The sequence below is a fragment of the Tachysurus vachellii genome, chromosome 16, assembly GCF_030014155.1.
Source record: "Tachysurus vachellii isolate PV-2020 chromosome 16, HZAU_Pvac_v1, whole genome shotgun sequence".
NCBI classification, from domain to species: domain Eukaryota; kingdom Metazoa; phylum Chordata; class Actinopteri; order Siluriformes; family Bagridae; genus Tachysurus; species Tachysurus vachellii.
In genome coordinates, this window is record NC_083475.1 from 6,196,644 (window position 1) to 6,216,616 (window position 19,973).

A 19,973-nucleotide genomic window follows, 5' to 3' on the forward strand; every position below is an offset into this window, starting at 1 on the left:
CAACAGGTTGGTCTGTTATTCACTTGCACCTTAAATACTTGGGCAGAAATGGAGAAAAGTTTAATCTTAAGATGTTTTGGAGTTTTTAATGAACATAATCCACAGCTAATGAGTTATGAGTCATTCTCGTTTCAACACAACCGAGACACACCTTGTGTTCATGTCCTGGGAAGTCGTAATTATAACATCAAGTGCATTCAAGTCATTTTGGTCAGAAGAAAAGCTTTTTCATGCCTAGGCAACTACATGGATATGGTTCAGATCACACAACTTTCCAAATGCAAGATCTCTGAAGCCCTGAACTGCTCTGTTCAAGTGATGTGTCATTATTCTGATTTACCAAGTTGTTATTTTGACATATGCAGTATCTTTTTCTTTTTATGGCACAGTGGATTAGTCGTTAGTCTGTTATGCCTCAGACCTCTGGGGTTAGGGTTGTTATTCCTGCCTCCTAAATGTGTGTGTGTAGTTTGCATGCATGTTCTCCCAGTACTTCAGGCAGTGGCGGTTCTAGGATTTTAAGGGGCCACATGTTACATTCAGGGGCCAAGTACAAGGTACATTCACACACAAAATACACAAAATAATTTATTCAGTACGGTGCAAATACATTTCGGCAGTCGTTCCTTTTTCAAACGCTCGAGTGCCGCCAATTGTTTGGGGGTGGAATTGCATCTGTGATCGTTTTCGTGATCGAAAAATCGTGATCGAAAAATTCTTGGGTTGCTCTTCTCGTCGACAATTGATGGAACGGGGGCCAATCAGGGGCCAATCAGATTTCAGCAGGGGCCAGGGCCCCTGTGGCCCCGCCTCTAGAACCGCCCCTGACTTCAGGGGTTCCACTGGTTTCTCTGGTTTCCTCTCCGGACTAAAGATGCATGCTGTAAGCTGTTTGGCGTCAACATAACATGGTAAATAAGAACAATGATTAATAATTATCTTTAAATTCCTCACTTCAGAGTTTCTGTACACCATCTAACAGTGTCTGGACTCCAGGTTCAATACGGAAAATCCGGATCAGAGTTACTACCTTTGGCAGAGTCGTGAGTTTGTGTCAATGGTTTCAGTGTGAATACTTAAAGCTTTCAGCTGTCATGGTTTTGACTCTGTTGTTTCTCCTGACTGCTGGAGTCTACAGTTCCAGACGTCTGTTGTAGATCTTTCCTTCTCTCTTTGGGGCTGGGAAAGCTCTTTGCGGTGCTCATCGAGCTCTGGCTCGACTCCTGAACTGACTGCTGATTCCCTTTTATCTTACTAGCTGGAGATAAGCGTCCAAACCTCATGGACTGTGAGTCTGTGACACTTTCACTGTCACTCACGTCTTCTACCTGTGGTTCACTGAGCACGATTGAAGGTAAATTGTTGGGAAAAGGAGTGCGTTTCAAGGCATCAGGAGAAGGTGAGGTGCTGCTCACTTCCCTGACGGTGGAAAGAGGGTAAAAGTGGGTGTGGGAGTTTAGTCTGGAATGAGCCTGCATCTTTTCTTCCATGCTGGGGTGAAAATGGAGGTCTGGACCTAACGAAAAGACGCTGGGGATGTCACTGGAGTGGCGCTTGAACGACGGACGAATTTGCAGTTCCAATGGCTCCTGGACACTCAGCAACCGACGCATACGGCCCAGTACTGTGGCCTGCCCCCGGGGGTTGTTGGCGTTGACGTCTTCATTCTGCAATATTTCTGAGACACTGCAAAGGAAATATGACCCGCATCCTATTTATGATATGAATTATTATTATTATTATTATTATTATTATTATTATTATTATTATTATTATTATTTATGATGGAGCTCAATGCACAGGAGCATTGTCATGCTGTTAATTGCAATGCTACAGAGACATTTTATACGGTGTACATTTTTTGTGGCAACAATTTGGGGAAGAACTCAATAGAGTCAGGTAATGCTCATGGTTATACACATTTTAACGTTTGTGTGTGTGTGTGTCTGAGTGCGTTGGAGATTCCTGCTCACCCCATGTCAGTAGTGGATCCCAAAAATGACGGGATGCAGTAGTCTGCAGAAGCTGGGGTATACGGTGGACGTACATCAGGTTCGTTCCAATAAATATCTTTGGTCATGTGGGGAATGTTCATATGCATCTCATCCACTGCCATCAGAGACACCTATCAACAATCCAGACTAGTGTCATTACCTTACAGCATTTATAAACCAAGATTTATCTTAAGCAAGGCTGTAAATCTGATACTTCACGCTATATTGAAGGTACGTCCTTGTAACATACTTAATACTCACAGTTTTAATAACAGTAACAATGTTAGAATATACAGTACATCAGACCTGCAGGTTCCTATCAATGCACCAGTTGGCCTCAAAGTCATCATCATCCTCTCCGAATGGGTTTATGAGCTGCTCTGCTACCTTACATGTAAAAACAAACAAACAAAAAAAGAATAGAATTTAAATACTGATTGTATGTTGCTGGTCAGTGGCTTTGTGCTTTATGGCCAAACAAAACACTGACAATCCCATGTTCCAAGATGACACTTTTTCAATGGCTGTAAATGGTCTGCAAATGCCACCAGTAGTTTTGCTCTCAATTTTATTTGTGTAGCACTTTTTTAAAAAATGGACATTTGTCTCAAAGCACCTTTACAAAAGTCTGTATGTCATCCTTAATGAGCCAGATGCCAGGGTGAGAAGGAAAAACTCCAGCTGATAATTTCAAGAAAATAGTCTTCATGATGGAAATAAAATGAATTTCCTGGTTACACAATGAAAATTTTTTTTACCATATAGTATAAAGTTGAAATGAAAGACTATCAGCAAGTCTGTCCAGAGTGTCTGGCTTCCATGATGCTCAAGCTCTGTTTACTGTCTCCTTGTTTGCGATAATTGAAGCAGAATGTGGAGGAAACAGATGATGATGTTTTCACAGGTAATTCTTTGTCAAGGAACACAATTAAGGTGAGCAAAAAGCCTGTGAACGTTTAGCAATTGAAAAATTTGAATATAGACAAATGCATCTAGAATTTCCTATTATAAATATTCCAATAAACCAAATCATTTCTTTTGTTAATTTATTTTTGACAAATTTTTTAAAAGCTTTCAATTTTCACAATCAGATCATTTTGCTTCTTTCGTTTCATTAATGAATGCTTAAAATTAGCGGGAGGGGCTACATCAAGGATCGGCTTTAAGTCCCTTCTTGTTTGCTATGGTGATGGACAGGATGACAGATAAAGTCAGACAAGAATCGCCATGGACAGTGATGTATGCGGATGACATTGTGATCTGTAGTGAGAGTAGAGAGCAGGTGGAGGAACAATGGGAAAGGTGGAGGTCTGCTTTGGAAAGAAGAGGAATGAAAGTCAATCGTAATAAGACAGAATACATGTGTATGAACGGGAGGGAGGGGATAGAACAGTGAGGGTACAGGGGGCTGAGGTCAAGATGGTGCAGGAGTTGTTCATGGTCAACTGTCAAGTGTGACAGGGAGTGAGGAAAAGAGGTGAAGAGACGAGTGCAGGCTGGTAGGTGTGAGTGGAGAAAAGTGTCAGGAGTGCAAGGAAAGCTGTAGAAGACAGTAGTGAGAGCAGATCTGCTGTATGGGTTAGAGACTGTAGCAGTGAGGAAATGACACGAGGCAGAGATGGAGGTAGCAGAGATGAGGATGTTGAGGTTCTCTTTAGGAGTGACGAGGATGGACAGGATTAGGAACGAGCGCATCAGAGGGACGGCTCAGGTTGGCTGTTTTGGGGACAAGGACAGAGAGACTAGATTGAGATGGTTTGGACGTGTACAGAGGAGGGAGATGGTTATATTGGTAGAATGATGTTAGAGATGGAGCTGCCAGGTAAGAGGTCAAGAGGAAGGACAAAGAGGAGATTATATGGATGTGTTAAAAGAGGACATGAAGGTAACTGGTGCGAGAGTAGAGGATGCCGCTTTGGCGAAGCAGAAAATGAGCTAGAAAAATTGTCATTTCATTTCAAATACTACAAAAATCGGACTATATTTAATATATTTTCTCTGAGACATTTACAGTGTATACAATCCAGGGAAGTGAGGAACACGCAATCAAAACAGCTGAATAAAGTCTTTAAACAGATAGAGAAGGCTGCAGCTCCATCTAGAGCCTATGTAGAGCATCACCTTTGGCATGTCTACCCCATTGGTTACGTACTAGTGCATAATTCTGGATTACACTGGAAAAATAAGACAACTTATTACTAATTAGTGTTTAATAGATCTGATTAAGCTCCTCAGCTAATGGCTCTGTCACTATGAAAATGACTTCTATAACATGCTGACATAAAATATTACATAATACGAACATCCTCCACCCACCATCCATACTTTGTGCACTTCAGAGTTCAGATTTTTTTTTTGCTTTATGTCCAAACTGATGAGTGTAATATGTAAATCTGACATTTTTTGGTTTATTCAGAAGCACTGTTGTGTTTTGTTATGAAATTCAGATTTGATCAGACTTAAATTAGCAGGAAATTGTGAGCTGCACCTACTCTATGTACTCCAGAGTCTAGTGTTGGAATCATCTAAAACTGACCACATGGTTTTTACTAACAGGAAGTGGAAGCTGTTTGTAAGACATCGTGCCCACCAGACAGTTGTCAGCCATCTTAAACTTTTTTCTCATCCAGCCTCAGCAAGTGGTAGCTCTGTCACTTTCCTTAAAGGAGGGGTCTCCGATTTTTGAGAAACGCTTCAGAAAACTGAGTCGGGCCGAAAACAAAACAAAAATCAAAACAAACGTGTAGCCAATGAGCAGAAAGGGGTGGGGCATCAGCTATGATAAAGACACATTTCTTTCCATTAGTTGCCTGGGTTACGGATGTATGTGTGGGCGGAGCTATCGATACAGGGGTGGGACCCATTTGGGTTAGGGGCGTGTTTGTTTTGGTGATTTTATATGTCAACATTGGCTTTCAAACAACAGAGACCCCACCTTTAACATAAGGAAAACTGCGAGTGTTGAGTTCACATGCAAGTGGCCAATATCCCACACTTCATTTATCCGGGTACTTGAAGTGCACTTCTTCTTCTTCATCTTCTCAGAATTTTCAGTGTGCACACACTACTTACTATAAAATGATATTACAAAATGGTGTATAATAGTGTGTAATTATGTCATTTGGGAAGCACTTATAAAGAAATGTGATGTGCCTGACAGACCTTAAGCCATCCAGAATAGAAGAAGAACTGCAGCAATGTGAAGACGGGCACATAAAGGTCAATGTCGTGTCCTTGGTAACCCTGAGCGGGGTCGAGAAATTGCCGGCCGATGATGCAAGCTAAGAAGAACGTGTAGACGGCCAACGTTACGACCTGATGAGATAGGAAAGGCGTTAGAGATCTGACTGGAACACACCATTAAATTAACTACATGAATGGATGTTTATATACAATTATGCAATGCTTCTTAAAAGAAATGAGTCTGGTTTGATCCAGCTTGGCTTCGCTGAAAGCAGATGGCCGGATAAGGGCAGAATGCTGGTGTGTGCCGTCTCTGGCTGAGATATATGGAGTATTTGCAGCAGATGGAAAAGTCGGGAATTGTTTATATGGAAAAACCCTCACCTGTGTGTAAACCAAGGGGATCCCGACCCAGTCGTATCCAAACAAAGTAGAGCACCAGGTCCTGAATTTGTTCATCTCCTGAAGGAACAGACAAACAGAAAAGTCCTCATGGCTGCTCGTGTTGCAGGCTAATGTTAACATTGATTTGAACCTTGAAGATGACCAGCTCCTTAGTCATCTTCTATCTTTAGATCTGTGCTCAGCTAAGGCTCTAGTAATTCTACAAAGGTTTCCCCTTCTCGTTGAACTGATTACAATACAATGATTAAAATCATTCTTAGATATTAGCATATCGTGGAAACCCAGGCCAATGGTTTAATCATGCACACCGTTATGACAAATGAGTTCCTGGCATCGTTCTTTCTACCTTTACGCTGATGCAGGACTATTATTACAAATTCTCCTGCAATCCATCTTAGAAGATGTCAAAGCAGAGGATTTAAGAATGATCTGATGTAAAAGTGCTACACATAATGCAGCGGTATCATGTTAAAATTCTTCCTCGATGACCAGACCGGACAGCTGCATATCTGATGACTCGTCAGTCTGTTTAGAGTGACTCAAGCACGCTTGATTTTAATGTCTTAAACCTGCGGTCCGGATCAGAGAAGAACAGTGCAGGCTTACAGTAAGAATGGTCTGAAGATCCACGCTGTTTTGTATTCGGCCCTCTTTCCTTGCCTTGGAGGCCAGATTGGTGAACCACACCGCAGGGATCCAGTATTTCAGATGTGGTGATTTGAGGTCCTCAAAGATTTTCCTCTCCTCTGATGTCATAAAGCCTGAAAAAAGAATCAGACACAGAAGACAATATTATTATAAAGTACCGTTCCAGACCTCAAATGTACAAGCACTGGCAAAGCAGGGAAAGTATGCAGCAAGAACCTGTGTGGCTAAAATATTATATATAATAATTATGAAATGCAATAATGAAATGATGTAAAGTCAAAAAAGTAAAAATAAATCACATCACTTCCACTGGAATGCCCTTTTATTGCCTCACATGACTAACTGTCGCTATACTATACTGACAGGTTGTTTCATGAAAGGTACCAAATTCTTGCTCTTGCCCCAGTTGCTCCTTGATATGCTAAAGTATACCTGCGTCCACTACGTGGTCAATGGTAGGGAAACGCTTGTACACCGCAGTGCTCACTGAGCGGAAGATAAGCAGTGAGGTGAGGTTGACGTAGCGCATCAGCGTGCGCCGTAACAGCCGTCCCTGTTCGTCCTGACCTTGAACACAGCTGGAAATGAGGAACATGAGCCGGTCAGGCCATGGCAGGTTCTGGAATTGATTCCACCAGCGGTTCACCACCAGCGTTACATAGAACCCTGCAAGAAAGACATGCTCATGATCTCAGTGTCGCTATCCATTATATACATTAATTCATATCATACAGTAGCTGCTTATGAAATACCGAGCATAATGTGATACACAAGAAATTTTTATTCTTATCAAGCCACAAGTGTCGATTTCTTACATCTGGTCAGTCAGAAAGTGTTGATTTGTTTTCCTTAACAGCAGCTATCGTAATGAGAACAAATTTACGGTGCTGTTTAACAAAGAAACCGAATAATCGTTGATATGATAACGTATTCTGTAAGGAGATGTTTATTTATTATTTATAGAAGGAATCTCCAGTGTCAGTGATCTGATCTGTAGTGATGGACTGACAGTTTATAGCTGCTACTATGTAAGTGATAAAAGGAAAAAACTGTTTTTGTGTTGTTAATAAACACAACTAGAAATGTCTTTAAATGTCTTAAATTGCCAAATTGTGGGCAAACTGCTGTAGTAGATATATTCCAATGTACTGTATTGCAGTGCATTACAGCACTTCTGGTTGATTTATATATGTAATATTACTTAATAAATTGTACACGTTGCTCAGATGTGTTGTAATACAACATGTTTACATTTATCTTTTCTTTTCCCACAAAAGATTTTTATTCTTTCCTTAAAAAAGTGGTAATGAAATGATACTATTTCACACATCCTACAGGGACGTCATGTGTAAACAGCTGCAGCTTTACAGACTGTATAATAAACTGAATTTGTGATTTTATTCTACATTTCTGCATACCATGCACATTTTATCAGAGAAATTTAAAGCTGGGATGCCAGAGATGTATGCTAAAATAAACTTGTCTTCTTCTCATAGACCTAATACCTATAAAACCTACAAATTGAATCTGTCTTGTGCACATCCATCACCATCTGGTTTGGTGCAGCAACAAAACAGGACAGGAACGGAACTGCAACGTACAGTAAAAACAGCGGAAAATATAATTGGTGCCCCCCCTGCCCACTCCCCAGGACTTGTACCATACAAGAACCAGAAACCGGGCAGGAAAAATCACCACTGACCCTTCGCACCCTGGACGCAACCTCTTTCAGCTCCTCCCTTCTGACAGGCGCTACAGAACTTTGCTGTCAGACACAGGAACAGTTTCTTTCCCCAGACAATCACCCTGATCAACAACTCACCATAATTATATTCACTGCTTCATATCTATAAGTACTGCATTATCAGGACTGTCAGTCATCACATCATCTGTATATAATATTACACACACTACTGCTGCTGTATATTGTACAATATTGTTATTTGCACTCCCACACTTTATGTACATAACTGATCGTTCATATTCTATATTCATATTTAATACTCATTCTGTCTATATCGTATCTGTATTGTCTTGTATAGTTTGTATAGTATAGTGTTAGTATTTATGTCTGGACTTTTGAGAGTCACAAACAGCTGGAACCAAATTCCTTGTGTGTGTCAACACACTTGGCCAATAAACCTGATTCTGATTCTGAAATGCTGTAAGCAATCTTTTTACTCGAATGCCTGCATGGTTACATAATATTTCTGGTTCTACTCACTCACAAGATCTTTTTTTTTTTTTTTTGGTAAAACTTTATGAAATTCATATAGCATGTCTATACAAGCAGAGATTACAGCTAAAAAAAAAAAAAAAGCAAAAACTTACCCAGCACAAATGTGACAGGGATCTGTTCAGCATATCGGTCACAGTATATAGACAACTTTTCAAACAAACGCTTCTGAGGATCTGTGAGCACCCATCTAAAGGCGGTAGAGAGATACGATCGGAGTACTGCGGTTACACCAAACGATGTTTTTTAAACATACATTAGGCACAATTTATGCATGCGTGTATGTGATTATCCGTTCATTTTAGTCATTCATTCATTAGCAGGGAGAACTAGGTAGGGAGGCTAGAAATGCTTTAACGGCTATATCTATGTAAAAAGTTTTAAAATACAATAATATATCCTGGAAATATAGTTAATTACAATTTCAACAGTTCAAACCTATTCCAGTATTCAGCCTGCGTAGAAGAAATAATTGCACAACAAAACAAAATGGAAGGGAAAAGCTTTTAAATGTCTTGCAGATGTTGTGTATTACCTGTAGATGAAGCTAAGGATGTAGTAAAGAAGAACAAAAACGAGAAATTCACGGTAGAGGAGTTTGTAAATGCTGCCTCTCCACCTCAGGAGCAGTCTGTGGAACCCGAAGAACGTGGCGTTGGCCACTTTACTCGAGTACGTAACTGTCATCTTAAATCAAATCCATTAGAGTTTGTCTAAAAGTGTTTTAACTTTGCGTTACAGAAAACACTGCATGCTTTTTGAATAGTTGGTTGTAGCGCAGAGTCTGTCCCTGTGGGTTTGTGAGGAATAGACAGACAGATAAACAGACAGAAAAACAGACACATAGACAGGGTTACAGAGGGGGGTTAGGGGTAGGGGAGAAGTGTCAGGGGTTAAATTACACAGAGCTAAATTTATCCTCTGTGTACGGAGTGAATCAAGTTTCCGATTTGATCTCTTGTGCAATAACACAGGGGACAGCAGGTACAGTTGTAATTACGTGTCTTTTTGGGCCTTTTTACACGTGGTCACTTCGTGTGTTTTCTCTGATCCGATAGCTATCTGATTTGTTAAAACTGTTCCATTTACATTAGGCCACATAAACGCGTCTCGGCGAATCGGATATCAATCCGATCTTTCTACTCCCGCCCAAAATGCTAATATATTTGACCTCATTTCTGGGGTAATTGAAATGGAACACGCTTTGGTGTATGCGGTTGCTGCAAAAAACAGCATTTACTGTTTGCTGCATTTTTGCTGGCGGCAGCAGTGCATTTTAAGACCCAACGAGACACCTGGGTGAAAGATTGGAGCCAGAACTGGTGGGAAAACATATTTGTTTCTGGTGCGATGCACGACTCGTGAGTCACCTGCGAGTGACGTACTTCCGTTTGGGAGGAGTATAGAGCTGACGTATGTGGCTTGAACAACCACATGCATTTACACCTGTCCAGTTTCATCTGAAATGCGTCCCAGACCACCTCCTGAAGGGGTTTGAACCATCAGATTTATATCCGTCTCAAAATCGTTTCAGAGGGCATTTAGACCTGGTCTTTTTACCATCGGATAGTTATCTGATCACAGAAAACACATGAAGTAACCAGGTGTAAAAAGCCCCTTTGTGGTTAAACAAATGCCATTTCTCATTTAAAAAAATATTTCATGTTACTAATAGAGGATATATAAGTTTTATACAGTATACAACTTGAAGTGAAATAAGAAATAAGGCATATTTAAAATACTTGTACAGGAATGTGTGTAAAAAGTGATGTGCTGTTGTGCTAAGTGTAGTAACAGTAACAGTACAAAGGGCAGTGTGTGGGGTTTCTGAAGCGCAGAGAGACACAGGGTCCTTATAGACTCCTATGAGATCTGTAAGATGGACATGCCGTAACGAGGAGTCTGAAGGCTGGAAGGAAGGAAGAAGCTCCTCAAAAGCATCTCAGTTTGGGTTATCAGACTACAGAAGTGCTTGATTGATTACAGCAGTCAGAAGGTTCAGATCACAGGGTAGCTGGAGGCTTTGCTGATAGATGTGCCACAGAGAGAGGAGAGCAAACCCAGAGATAGATACACCACTCTCTGAAGAGCATTACAGCCTGGGTTGTGCAGTTTCCACATCATGCTGAGATGCATTGAGTTTTTTTGGTTTCGAATTTTCTTGCAATATTATATATTATATAACACTGCCTCAAACAAAATGAAGTCACACTTGATTAATGTGTTAGGCTACTATCTAATGAACTTTTAGAGTTAAGTCATAAAATCAGGATATTTGTTGTGATTCGATTACATGCAGTCATCTGGACAGTCTGTTGGCTGGTTTTAAGCAGTTTTAGGCACACTTACTGTAGGATGATCTGTTTTCGAGGTAACGTCGTTATTAAACAGGGTTCAGTAAAAGTTCCATCCTGAATACCAGCAAGCCTAAAAAAAATCCTGGGAATTGCTGCTTCTCAGTGTACAAAATGTTGGTTCTGTCATAATTTTATCAACATTACCCCCAGTGCAATGTCATTTACAATAGAAATTGTTCTGTACTTTAATAGACACACTGCATGCAATTACTCACTCTCACTCACTCATTTTCTACCACTTATTCGAACTACCTCAGGCATCATCGGGCATCAAGGCAGGATACACCCTGGACGGAGTGCCAACCCATCACAGGGCACACACACACTCTCATTCACTCACGCAATCACCATGCATGTCCTTGGACCGGGGGAGGAAACCGGAGTACCCGGAGGAAACCCCCAAGGCACAGGGAGAACATGCAACTCCACACACACAAGGCGGAGGCGGGAATCGAACCCCCAACCCTGGCGGTGTGAGGACGAACGTGCTAACCACTAAGCCACCGTGCCCTGTATGCAATTAGATTTGTATAAAATGTATTACATGTTGTTTCCATTATTTGCTATAAAACAAGTTACCAGCATATGCTGAGTCTTTTCTTAAACTGAACCTAATCTGGCAACCCTGTAATAATGTTCTGTCCTCGCTTCCTGAGTATCCCTGCACCATCGCGCCCTTATTAGCGCTTGGTGCAGATCCCAATGTGACCACTAATAACTTCATGAAAGCTAAAAGGGGGCAGTCTGCTGCTGCCCTATGCTTATAGATCCAGTAAGGACAGCGAGACAATGAAACATCAGCTAACATCTGTCAAATAAAGACACTATTTTAAATTGTTGATCACTCAAAAGAGGTCATTAATATTTCAATGTAATTTAAAATGACCAAAATGAATATTCTTCATAGGGGGCACGGTGGCTTAGCGGTTAGCACGTTCGCCTCACACCTCCAGGGTTGGGGTTCGATTCCCACCTCCACCTTGTGTGTGTGGAGTTTGCATGTTCTCCCCGTGCCTCGGGGGTTTCCTCCGGGTACTCCGGTTTCCTCCCCCGGTCTAAAGACATGCATGGTAGGTTGATTGGCATCTCTGGAAAATTGTCCGTAGTGTGTGAGTACGTGAGTGAATGAGAGTGTGTGTGTGTGTGTGTGTGTGCCCTGCGATGGGTTGGCACTCCGTCCAGGGTGTATCCTGCCTTGATGCCCGATGACGCCTGAGATAGGCACAGGCTCCCCGTGACCCGAGGTAGTTCGGATAAGCGGTACAAAATGAATGAATATATGAATGAATGAATATTCAAAAGTTGTTGTACATCGTTAGAGATCTGCGATGATGCCACAGCCTCCGATGTCCTGGAGCCAAGGAAGAAATAAATGGCTGTACTTGCCTGTGTGGTTAGGGTATATTCTCTCTACCTCATCAATCAAAGTGACACTAGCCAGTCGTGGCTGTCTATGAAAGAGAGTAAGTAGCATTTTTCTCACAGGGTGTTATACTGCTTTGTAATTCAGAATGAGCAATTCAAAAAGATGTGATTAGCTGACTTCACATTTCTGTGACGTACACGTTAGTCTTCATCCTCCCTGATTTAAGATGTGTGTGATAGGGTGCAGGTGATCAAATTGGGTGAAATATATCTATTATGTATATTATGCACTACAATCTTTTACCTGATTAGAATTCTGTATGTTTTCAGTTCTCAGATACTTTAGGACTAACGGGCTTCCAAAATTGCTTTTTATTTCTATTATTCTAATGAATGCATAATTATCTTTGATGTTAATTTAAGTTGATTTAAGTCTCCTGTGTAGAAAATGGCCAAGGATCTGTGTTTAACCTGCTCATCGATTTAAAATGGCCTAGGAACCGCCACTGTGCTTTGTACCGCTACAGACATTCCCAGGTAATAAACCCAGATCCTGATACCTTTGTTAAATCAGGAAACAACATATTTTTCTAGGACGCTCAGGAAACATTCAAGTTGGACAGTTTGCTAACTGAGTCAGGAGCAGAGATCACTTGAAAAATATCATTTCAAAACTCTCAACACTTTCCCTGTTCACAGAACTTCAATTCAATTCAATTCAAGTTTATTTGTGTAGCGCTTTTTACTATTGACATTGTCTCAGAGCAGCTTTACAGAACATAAACATAGAACAAAAGGTTAATATAAAGAATAATATAAATATTAATATAATACAAAAATCAAGATTAATATTAGATAGATTTAAACGTGTTTGTATTTATCCACAATGAGCAAGTCTGAGGTGACTCAGGTGACTGTGGGGAGGAAAAACCTCCTTAGATGGTAAAGGAAGAAACCTTGAGAGGAACCTCATCCTCATTTGGGTGACACTGGAGGGTGTGATTATAAATATACAATCTGAGAAATGTTGTATGTAACTTCCAGGCAGGAACAGACAACAGATCAGCTTTCGTATCACCCTTTCTGTTTGGCAGGATCGTGTTTAACTCTCTCATCTTTTTACAGCTCTTTCCCCAACTCACAGTGTCAGTGAAATGAAACCAGCATTTGCACATCAAACAACTCCAGCAGATTGTTGGAAATTTGTGAAGGTTTAATTTTCCCCCCGAAGGAACCAAGTCGCTGAAATGTAGCGCTTTTAACACTGGACATAATACATTAAACATAATACAAGAAGTTTAATAGTATACAAGGATTAATATTATACAAAAATTCACGATTAATATTAGACTCATATTTAAATGTGTTTGTATTTATCCATAATGAACAAGCCTGAGGTGACTGAGGTGACTGTGGCGAGGAAAAACTCCCTTGGATGGAAGAGGAAGAAACCTTGAGACGAACCAGACTCAAAAGTGAACCTCATCCTCATTTGGGTGACACTGGAGGGTGTGATTATAAATATACAGTCTGACATTTGTGTATTGATGATGAGATTGCAAGAGATATTAGCAAGCAGTAGATGATAATGTGCATGTACTAGAGCACAAGATTATGGGAAGTATTATGTGTACGTTTAGGTATTTAATCTACATTTAAACTGGGAAAGTGTGTCTGAGCCCCGAACACTATCAGGAAGACCGTTCCAAAGTTTGGGAGCTAAATACCAAAATGCGCTACCACCTTTAGTAGACTTCGATATTCTGGGAACTACCAGAAGTCCTGAGTTTTGTGATCATAGAGAGCATGAAGGATTGTAACGTGTTAGAAGACTAGTTGGATACATGAGAGCTAAACCATTAAGAGCCTTGTACGTAAGTAGCAGCAGTTTGTAATCAATTCTAAACTTAACAGGTAGCCAGTGTAGAGATGCATGAACCATATGCACTGTATTATACTGGATGTTTTTACAGCCACACTATTGATTTGCACTTGATGGCGCTGGCGTCTACATCATACCTCATGCACGTGGTCAACTCCTGCTCACTGCATTGAGGGGAAAAAATAAACGTTTTCACTGGTCATGTTAAAAATAAAAGATCCACAATAGATACTTAATTCTGTTGTACTTGTGTTTGTTAGTGTTCACTGTGCTGTGTGTTCATCCTGGTGTGTATTTGGTGTATATTGTGGTCCACTGTTTTTGTATATGTGTACTATTGAAGAAGACGAAGGAGCAGAAGAAGCATTTCCTTTTAAAGATGCAGAGGAATGACCATTAATTTGATCATTGTAAGTGATCGAGACAGAAAGCAAAAAAGTGGACATGTGTACGTACAGTACGCACACACACATACACACACGCATACTCACACACAAGGACACACCTACCGCCCGGCAATGTGTGTGTGTATATGGTGTGTGTATGTATGTATGTTTGTGTGTGTGCTTATGGGTGTGTATGTGTTGTGTGTGTGTATGGGTGTGTTTGTGTGTATATGTGTGTGGGTGTGTGGGTGTACAGTATGTGTATACATGTGTGTGTGTGCGTGTGCATGTATGTATGTATGTGTATGGGTGTGTGTATGTGTGTGCGTGCGTGTGTGTGTGTATAGGTGTGTTTGTGTATGTGTGTGTTTGTGTGCGTGTGTGTGTATATATATATATGTGCGTGTGTATGTGAGTGTGAAGACTTCAAAAACACAACAAAATAAAGAAGGGTTTATGACGTTACTAAGGTTGAAGGTAAATTTACGGTTAGCGTTAAATAAGCATTAATAATAAACCGTCAATAGAAGGTCCTCACTAAGACGCGTGCGCGCGTGCGTGCGTGTGCGCGTGTGTGACGCAAGTGGCCGGTTGTACGGGTCGTGTATCAGTCGCTCGGTGCCATAGTTACTGTTAGCAGCCACACGCTGTGTGTGTGTGTGTGTGTGTGTGTGTGTGTGGAAGGATTCACAATGAAAGCAGCTTCATTTTATTTCCATTTCTAGTGTTTGTGGATATTAAGGAGCACCACCGCCCTGCAGGTAATGTTTAATGTGTACAAGTTACATTATATTACAGTAACAGGTCAGTTCTGCTCTCACTACTAGTTAACTACTAACTAACTAACTGTTTGTGTAGTGATGTTTTACCTTTAAACTAGCAGCAGTGCTCGCTAACACACACCCAGTCGGTGTTAGCATCACAGCTAGCTAACTGCGCACAACATAAAGCTGTGTAAATATCACTAAGCCTTTACACACACACACACACACACACACACACACACACACACACGTCTGTTATTGTGTTATTGTCATCATTACAGGTTAAAGATGCCAGCAAACGTTTCCTCAAAGCTAAATGCTGATGCTGTGTGTATTATCCAATGCCCTTGTTATGTAAATGTGCCTTTAATAAGCCGGCTAGCTTTATAAAGCTCAGCTAGCTACAAGGCTACATCACCATTCAGTGTGTAAGGTGAGGGTTAAAGAGCCTGCAAGCTCCTTTTTACAGTCACGTGTGTAGATCAGATTCAGTAAGATTAGATGTTCTGTTGGATTTGAGAAGGAAATGAGTTTGATCCAAAATGCACCTGTCAAACCTCTGATTCTGTCTCATACACATGCACAGGTGCATTTATATATGTATAGACACACACACACGCGCATGCACACACACATACATGCATACACACATACAGTACACACACACATACATACATACTCACATGCACACACACACACACATACACATACACACACGCACATACACACACACTAGAGTGCTGTGTTATTAACCCTTTTAATGCCTTAATAAATAAATAATGAGATGGAATTTAATCCCAGGCTTCTCCTCTTGTACCTGAGGATCCTGACTAGCCTACATAAAGAAGCCTTGGCTTTACTCCTTCATCAGCAAGAACATATGAAATGTTATGTATTCATGTATTGATTGTGAACTGTCTACAATAGTGAGAATGAGACTGCTGCTTTTTCCCCCCCTTCCCCCATCTTCAGCATGTGATCTCGGTAATTGATGGCCGGAGCGTCAGCAGGATTTCCGAGCGTGAAGACTAAAACCATCGTCGTGATTAGATGCACATAAGACTTTGTGATGGATTGTGGAGGAAAAAAAAAAGTCAGATTTTGATTCTTCACACAGGAAACAACTGGGAACAGTGTACAAGCTCTAATGGTTAAATATCCAGTGCTGAATCCCAGGACTGTAGGGTGAACTGACTGTGTGTGTGTGTGTGTGTGTGTGTGTGTGTGTGTGTGTGTGTGTGTGTGTGTGTGGTCTCTTCTCTCATTTGGTCATTCACGTGAGGGACACATCCATAACATCAGCTGTCCCATTAATAATAAATACAAACCCTCTTTTATATAAAGCTTTTTCCAAAGCCATTAAATGCGTCATAATCTAATACAAATAGTAGATTGTAGTTTGGACTGAAGAGTGTTTATCATCACTTACAAAAACTTGCTGCTGTACATTCACATACTTTTTTTTTTTCCACACATCTTTGGTTCGATTGTGCTGTCAGAGTGAACAGCCTTCAGACTCGTTCTTTTTTCCAAAGCTGCTAACAGAACCCGATACAAAGAGTTAATAAGAGACCGGGCAGATAGCACCGAGCAAAAGTGGACTTTGGATCTCGGTTAGAATTTGTGATGCCGACATGGACGAATGTGGTGAGGTTAAAAAGCGATTAGGCTGCAGATAAAGCCGATCTGTCTTTCCTTATCCGTTCCTGCTACTGCGTTCGTGCAGAGCGTCGTGCACGGGTGTGGAGCGAGTTTGCGCTGCGTGGGAGTGGTGCCTATAAACAAATCATTCTTTTTTTATTGTGGCTTCTCAACAAGGATACAGACCTTCCTTTGTTGGAGTTTAATGACTTTACAGCTGCGTATTAAGGTTACGGACTGGATACGGACAAGGAGTCGAGTCACGGTGGACTGCGGCGTTTCTGCAGACTTTAAAAAAATGACCGTAGAGCCATTCAGCTTTTAAAACTGATCCTCTGTTACAGCTTGTTGCAGCCAATCACATGCATTTATTTAATTTATTTAGCTGAAGACGGCGCATCAGATCAGCGAGTAGTCCCAAGGCAAGAGAAGTTCATTCATGGTTAAGCTGCAGAAACACCATACAGTCATGTTCGCTGCTTACTGGACCTTTATAAGTAAAGAAGTCTATATAACTTTGTGGATTTTACACTCCAGTTATTTCCAGTTTCCGTCCCGTGATGACACGAACGTGCGTGCTCCTCACGTGGCCTGAGATTTCTCAAGGCTTTATTTGCATATGAATTTGTATTTGAATGTATAAGTTTTTCATCTCTTCCTAACAAGCCATCTGTAAAACTGGTTCAAACACACGCCTTAAAATGGAGTCATTTAGGGGTTCGATGACATCTTCAAGTAAAAACGTTTCAAGTAACTTCGAGGTGGTTTTCACGCTGCGGTCCACAACAGTGTTCTGGTTTCAGATTCTGTCGAACCCAATGCATTTGTGCTCATCTTACATCATCACATACATGTGTTCTTATTATGCACAGTAAAGCTCCTCACCTTCTCTGTCCCATAACCTTCCCCTCTCACTCATAGGTTTGTTGTGGAAACTAACGATACCGTCATCTGCTAGAACACGCAAACTCATTGCAGAGTCATGTACGAGTTGAGTTCATGTTTGTGAGATTCACGGCACAGATCCAGTGCAGCCGAACTCGCACCGTCACCTACAGGTAGTCTGGGGTTCGGTATCGCTCTGAGCTTCATGCTCCAAATCTGGGGGCGAATACAATATTTTTCTTTTTAACACTTGATCTTGTACTTTTCCTTTGTGTTTTAAATGGTCTCGTGTCGATGTGCTGATGTGTGGCGTTTAGATTTTGGCCAGCATTTGTTTTGCTAACACGCTTTATTAAAAATGATCCACAATATGTGACCCGAACCAAAGGACAGAGCTGTAGTACTGCAGGAACGCCGCATGTTCTGCTTATTCATCACATATTATTTTAAACTTGTTTATATATTGAGCGATCGTGTTGCTTTTCATAAAGACGTCCATTGTGCGCCTGTTAATATGAATCAGGTGCTTTATTTGGCTTAATCACCCCGATTCAGTTCACTTAAATCAGTTTAAAGCAGTCCCCTGTTTTGTTGGCCTGGAAAGCTGACTAGGCTAAAGCAGTAGCTGGCATAAAGTAGTAACACATGGCGAGTTGACACACTGTGATTCTGATCCAATCAGCTGTCCTACAGTGACTGACTATCTCGGAAACCCCGGATTTTTAGTGTTTATTAAATAAGAAACGGTGGTCCAGAAAGCTGACACTTAAACCTGACGATATTGTTGTCATTTTAAGACCGTATTACAAACTTTTATTTCTGAAGAATATGCAAACAAATATAAAAAAATCCTACCTGATAAAAAAAACAAAGTAGTGCACACAAACAAAACAAGAAATAAACCGGACTCTCAGACTAAGTTAATAAAAACGAGGTTGTAAAAGAACGGTGCTGGGACGTTCTACACCTCTTCAATTCCATAATTCTCTATAAGTGGCTAAGCTGTTGGTGATGTTTATTCTGATATAAACGAGCACAATTGGCAACATCAGGTCAGCTAAAATGATGGCGATCATGTGCATATATGGTACAATGAGTCGATAGTGCAGTTATCGTGACAAGGCCTGTTTTAGCTCTACACATAATTAGCGTAATCGATGTGGGTCTCAGTTGGAATCCGATCTCCGTGTGGTCTGATATCTATGATGGCACTAGTTTTCATCACACTGCCTACTTTTGCTGACATTTTCTCATGGCCTTCTCACAACCAGCAGAATCCAGACCAGACCAGACAGCTTTATCGTTCCCTTTATATAAATATAACACGTATGCAGAAATAGTAGAAGGTAAGAAAAAGAGGGACATTTGAGGATTTGGATGATCATGGCCTGGTCCAGTTCGAGCGAGGCTCTCTCTCTCTTCTGTAGTGTCAGATTTCTGCTGTTGGCTGACAGGAGTGGAACCCGATGTAGCTCATTTACCTCAGAGTTTGATGCGTTGTGCATGCGGAGATGTTTTTCTGCTCACCGCAGTTATAAACAGTGATTATACAAGTTAAAGTTGGACAAATTAGGGTTTCCACCAACAAATCTTCTGCTCACTGCCAGTTTTTTTTTCTTCTCTTTGTTCTTTTTGCACTGTTCCTTGTAAACTTTCAAGACCGTTATGTGAAAATCTCAGGAGGTCAGCGGTATCTGAAATCCTCAGTACATCCTGCACCAGCATCCAGACCGCAGCACGACACTGTCCACCGTTTCCTCAGAGTGAAAATGTGATTGTTTGAGACAACATAGACGTCTTGTCTGTTTAAAACAATCTGTCCATTCTACTCAGACCGCTCCCGTTATACATTTCTTCTTACATACAGTTTAAAACAATATGCTTTTTGCAACATTATTTTTCAGTGGTTTCATTTTCTCATTCTTCCTGCCAAGGCATTACAATTCTCTGATGTACTTTTTATGTCTTTCAAATTTCTCCATAATGATACAGTGAGAATCAGGAGGGGATTAAATTCTCCTCTAATGTGTCCCGGTACAGCTACACCATGATGCACCCACCAACCCGCTTCGCTGTGGCTACGATCCTTCTTGGGATCCTACATACAAGCCTTCTTTCTCCAAACACGACAAGCTGAATTCTAGCTAAAGATGTTTTGTTTACATCCTTTTAGACACACACCTCTGCGTGTGAGGTGTAGGAATGGAGATAATTACTCCGCTGTCCG

General features: G+C 41.0%; 2 protein-coding genes across 3 annotated transcripts in view; one reads left to right on the forward strand and one right to left on the reverse strand.

Annotated features, from left to right (window-relative positions):
* Positions 1-18: 18 nt before the first annotated feature.
* LOC132858997 (bestrophin-3-like) lies at positions 19-9,269 on the reverse strand. The gene is made up of 9 exons (XM_060889535.1): positions 9,002-9,269; positions 8,562-8,656; positions 6,663-6,896; positions 6,189-6,343; positions 5,562-5,639; positions 5,157-5,309; positions 2,301-2,381; positions 1,974-2,125; positions 19-1,686 (listed from the first exon to the last, which is right to left on the reverse strand). The coding sequence occupies exons 1-9, from the start codon at positions 9,151-9,153 to the stop codon at positions 1,086-1,088; spliced, it is 1,701 nt and encodes a 566-aa protein (XP_060745518.1). The 5' UTR covers positions 9,154-9,269; the 3' UTR covers positions 19-1,085.
* Positions 9,270-15,036: 5,767 nt separating this feature from the next.
* The window catches only part of rab3ip (RAB3A interacting protein (rabin3)), a 35,132-nt gene continuing 30,195 nt past the window's right edge, over positions 15,037-19,973 (forward strand). The window contains exon 1 of one of the 2 annotated variants that reach the window (XM_060889712.1): positions 15,037-15,217. The gene's annotated coding sequence lies outside the window, so the exon portion shown is untranslated. The remainder of the gene's footprint in view (positions 15,218-19,973) is intronic. The other variant, XM_060889711.1, reaches the window with a different exon arrangement.